The sequence below is a fragment of the Porites lutea genome, chromosome 3 (genome assembly GCF_958299795.1).
Source record: "Porites lutea chromosome 3, jaPorLute2.1, whole genome shotgun sequence".
NCBI lineage: Eukaryota > Metazoa > Cnidaria > Anthozoa > Scleractinia > Poritidae > Porites > Porites lutea.
The window spans coordinates 32960881-32966283 of NC_133203.1; the positions used below are offsets into that span (position 1 = coordinate 32960881).

General features: G+C 38.7%; 1 protein-coding gene across 1 annotated transcript; it reads right to left on the reverse strand.

Annotated features, from left to right (window-relative positions):
* Nucleotides 1–187: 187 nt before the first annotated feature.
* LOC140932182 (uncharacterized) lies at nucleotides 188–1951 on the reverse strand. Its single transcript, XM_073381824.1, has one exon. The coding sequence runs from the start codon at nucleotides 1922–1924 to the stop codon at nucleotides 188–190; it is 1737 nt and encodes a 578-aa protein (XP_073237925.1). The 5' UTR covers nucleotides 1925–1951.
* Nucleotides 1952–5403: the final 3452 nt, after the last annotated feature.

Below are 5403 nucleotides of genomic sequence, written 5' to 3' on the forward strand. Positions count from 1 at the left end.
AAAACGATTATAATAAAAGCATCATTTTATATCTAGAATTTGGCGAGAAAGAGGAAAGGCGATCAAGGTAATGAAGCATATATTTTTAAAGTAAGAATTATTTTAAATGAATAACAAAACATTATTGAATTCGCCTTTCGTCTGAAAAATTATACAGATCGATGAGAGTGTCTATGTAATTTCAGTTTTAAACCACAATAACTTTTCCATTGTAATGCCTATCTGTAAAAGTCACAGCAATGTGACCCTCCATGGTCACTGTTATTCCACCTCCAATGATATCAAGTTCTTCATCCAGGTGAATTCGTCTTATAAATAATCCAGTTACAGTGTATATAGCCAGCGTCAGGTGGCGTGTGTCTCGTTCACGACCAGCAACGACGACGTGTTCACCTTTCGGGTGGCATGCAATGCAATAATACAGATTTCCCTCGATGTTGATATCAAAGTTGGCAAGCTGTTGTCCTTCCACAGTAAAGTGAGAGGATTCGCCTGGCCCCACTATCATGACATGACCATCACAAGTAGCAGAGATATCTGTTGCAATTTTGAAATCTCCTTTGGCAAAGCTGCAAACAAACTTTCCTTCCTGCTCATGAACATCAACGACGTCATCAACCAACACCAGCACTTTACTGCTGCTCAATACTACTCTGCCCCAGTCCCACTCCCCTCTTCTTACAGGAAACTTGTGCTGTAGGTCACGGGTCTCGTTAAAAACTTGCACTTCCCATTTCTCAACCCCATCCTTGTTTAGTTCCACTAGAAGACAGATCTTGTCGTCCACGTCTCCAGTCGCGATGTCATAAATAAACATTAACTTTGTATCAGCATCATCAGTTTGGGGATAAAAACTGAAATAAAATTTTCCTTTGCTATCAAACACCTTGACGGTTTTATCTCCATTGTCTGCTACAAGAAATTGTCCCTTGGTGTTTGTAGCAATACCATACGGACGCTTCAGTTTATGCTCCTCTTCACCCTCCTGACCAAATGACCATGGTGTGACGCAACATTTCTCCATATTAACCTTGCGAACGACGTTTCTAATTCTTCCATCGCGCAGAGGATCAACTTTATCTTCTCCGGTGTCAACATATGGCCAGACCCAGACATGTACATCTCCACCATAAACTGTTAGTGTCGCATCGTAAATGGCGCGATTTACATGACATACCGTGGAAATTATCTCCCTTCGTTCCTCTTTGCCAAATCGACTTCTGACGTTTAGTCGACCCTTCTCAAGCTCGACTTTAAAACTTTTCTGAACAGCTGGAAGGGAGTGGAGTTTCTGAAGGCACTGTTCGCACTCAGGTAATGCACTCTTCAAAGTGATTTTTAAGTCACTGGCGGTTCCTACGGTCTCAGCAGCTGACTCTAACATTGCTGCCATTACACGATATCGAATGGCTGTGATTCGATCGAACGTGCTGAGCGCTTCATTATTACAGGCATCTGTCGCTTTTTCACGAGCCAATTTAAATCTTTCTTTTGCAGCAGAGAGCGTAGTTTTCGCTACTTCGTTGACAGACTCCGTCAGCTGGACATTTTTGGTTCCCGCATCCAAAATAACTGTAGTTCCAGAATAACTGGCTGATGGCAAAGTTAATCCATGAAAATCATCTTCTTTGTCTCCTTCTGGTTTTTTCGCTCCTTCCCTAGAGGGATTGTCATTGTGCACTGCATCGACTGCGTTATTCAAAAACCTGAGTCCTGTTTCCAAAGAATCTACAGCTGCCCCAAGATCCTTTCGTGACAATGCATTTAACTTTGACTTGACGTCTTCCATATCACCGATGATCATGTCACGAACTTTCTGATCTGCTACATCACCCTCTTTTAGCTTGTCTGCCATTACATTTCTGCCTTTATTTACGACCAAACCAACAGTGGCCTTAAAAACGGCTGTTATTATCGCAGACATACCTGTACGTAAAATGGTGTACTATGTTGTGAACCTGTGATCGACAGTAATTCGCTAACAAAGGAGTAATGATAAACAGGAAAAAAGGCAGCGAATTCTTGCTCACTAATTAGTCATTAAAAGAAAGCAAACGAATTTTAAGTTAGGGTTCAGTGCCAAACAAAAGAGTAAAATATGAGGTGTAACTAATTGCGATAATTAGCGGTTAGAGTAGTCAAGCCAGATCAATATCAGAAAGTTGCATGGTTTTCACATTAAGTCACCAAAAGTTCAAAATGCAAAACTATCGATCCTACTGAGATTTTACTTTCATTAAATGTAACAGCAGCTGGAAACTAATATTCATACAAATTTTCGCGACGAAAGGGTTCAATTCTTTGTTTTGTGATAGAATACGCTTGGGTTTCTAATTTTTGCGTGACGCGGAATTTACACGACGACCGAGAGAGCTGTCATGTAGGTTTAAAAAAAGACTTATTTCGGGGTAATTTTGCTATCTGAACAGTTCATGTATTAGGAAATGTATTACTTTTATTCATGTTTATGAGTTTCTCGAGAGATAAATTCACGCTTTCGTTCTAAACTCAGTAACAGACGTTCGAGCATTGATTTCCGGATGGGCACCAACATGGCGTCTTCATACAAAACTCTATATATTTAGTAAAACATTTCTCTGGATATCTCGTATATGAAAAATTACACTGGCCTGAATTTGGCGAGAGTCTTTTCATATTTATACCCCCTTTCATTTCGCAGATTTTGGACTTTATCTATTGAACGGTTTGAATTTTTATTTTGATCTAGTTTGAATGGCGTGACATTCTCCCTCTTTTTAGGCACCGAATTCTTAAAGCACCTGCACATTCATGTAAATTTTCAAATATGATATTCCAAACCTTTGACAACTTTGTTTTTTTTATTATTATTAGCTTCGCCAACAAAAAAAAAGAACAGACAAACAAACAGAAAGAAAGTTGGCAAGGACACCGCAACAGCTGTGGCCAATTACAGCGGGCCCGGAACATTAAAAGATTCCTAGAAACTAGAGAGACGACGGTACTTATCCGTATTGACAAATTTTGTCTTTGATTTGAACAAAGGTTGATTTGAACTAAAATACATACCACGTGACATTGTTTTTATCAAATCAATCGTTAAGCGCGTGCGAGATGGCGGGGTATCGTGGATAAGGTCTCACTATTACAGATCGCGCGCTTTAAATCTTTCCTAAACTTAAGCACGACTTCGGAGATTGAAAGGATGTTATGGTATGATATTTTTTTATGGTTCTATGATATTTTTTATTGTTGTTGTTTGTCCTTGAAGAAAAGCACTGAAGAGAAAAGTATGAAGCAATATTCCAAAACCATTTGGACCTTTCACTTAGTAATTCGTTGACCCATAACACGGTGTAGTGTTCGCCGTATATTGAATAAGCTTTCAGTCAAGAACTGAAATACTTCTGCAGATATATAATTATTTACCTTGTTGTAAATTATTTCATAATTAAGCACTTTGTAAATTTGCTAATCCTTAAAATTTTCGTTTCGCTGATTGAAAAGCCTGAGTTTAAATAAAATATAAGAACTAAAGAAATCATGGGCAAATAAGAGCAACTTTGAAAATTGACCTCGCGATTTTCTTTCCAATTGTTTCCATCGACGAGACCATACTCTTTTATGGTCCGTGCGCTTTGTATTAGTAAGAACCATAACAATATTAAACGATTAACAGATTTTCAGCGGAACCGGCCTACATCACTTTGGACGAGTTTAAGATTTTAAAGCTTAAGGTTCCAAAAATCTTTTTTCAAACTTGATCAGATGATATGAAACGTAAAAGATCTCAGTGTTTTCAACTGTCACGTGGAATAACACTGCACGAAAAATTTGATTTACGTCAAATTCACTCAGTGCAAATTTGGTGCAAAAAAGTGCAAACTATAAGGGTAACTAAAAGGCGAAGATGGTAAATACCGCTTTTGCCCTCAAATTTACAACTGGCCATGTAAACTGGCAAGCAAATGTGGCATTTACCATTGATTTACTCCTAGTTTTGCACTTTTTTGCACCATATTTGCACCGAGTAAATTTGTGTAAATCCAATTTTTCGTTCGGTGATATTCTCTTCACTTCATATGATTTTTAACGTTTTATCCAACTACAGTAGAAGTGGTGATTTCTTCCAGGGATCTATTCCATACCAAGGCTTCCTAGATTTGCAAGTGCCCGTACATCGCAGTTAACGCCATTTAAGTCCGCGGGTTGATTCAGCACTTCATGACCGCGTAAAATACCTTACAGAACTATCTAGGCAATCTGTTCATTCCTCAAAAATGTGAAAATTAAAATTATACGTTGCTTAAATGCTTTGCTTCCAGAGAAAGCTCAACTCCACGGAGTCACAGAACTAAACTTTGTTTTTTGCTTGTTTGTTTGTTTGTTTTTGTTTTTTTTTTACAGTAAAAAAAAAACAACGTAAAGAAAGAAAGAAAGTAATTAGAGTCAACAATCTGACTACGAGTGGTCTATCGTTTTCTTCGCCACCCGCGAGAAAGGTGACGCGCGAAAGGAAAGATAGTTCCACGCGTCACCTTCCCCGAGGGGGGCGATTTTTATTTATTTAGCGCGTTCATTGGTGCGTTCGAGAAATTAACCAGCTCTGGCCCATGTATGGCGTACATAGATGTACCAAGATCTGAACCTCTGTGCGGCTTCTTCCCAGGCCTTCTCGGTCAATGCATTTTTGTGAGCTTGTCCGAACGGCTGGGAGAAAAAAATTCAAGAACTCGCTAGGACCACGTGACCGGAAACTCATCGGCCGCGCGCAAGAATGCGACCTAGGGCCTAGGTCCTAGGCAAAACCAAAGCCACATTGATGGGGAACGAGTGCTCTGACAACTGCCTCACCCCTTCCCCCTGAGTCCAGTTTAGACATCACCCCGCGGGGTAAAAAAAAACATTTACAGTTAACCAGTAACACATTTAATTTTATTGTAAATAAAACACAGATTTTTTAAAAAATACGAATGCTATTACAATGTAACAGTTTCGTTATGATAAAGATACAATGTAAATGTTGAAGAATATAACTAAAATTCTTCTGTATTGCTATGTAGAAAATCATTTTTATCCTTGGTTCATTTCATTTAAGAAAGAAAAAAAAAACATTTCTATTAAAACCAAGGAGAACATGCAACAAAACACTTAGTTTCCAAGAACTTGTAGCCCGCACTGCAGCTGGCAGTTTGTTCGCAGTGAGCAGGGTGGTGGTTTCGTTTGTGGTTTGTAAAGTGAGGGATTTCTCTCAAACACACCAAACGAAACAACCAGCTAGACTTTAACTTAGATTAAATATCTTGTTGATCACAAACTTTGTATTGTTTCATTAAAACATTGAGAACTCTAACAATTTCCAGCCATTTGACCTACTCACGCTTGGTCAATATTGATAACTCGAAATAACGCTGGATATAAGTT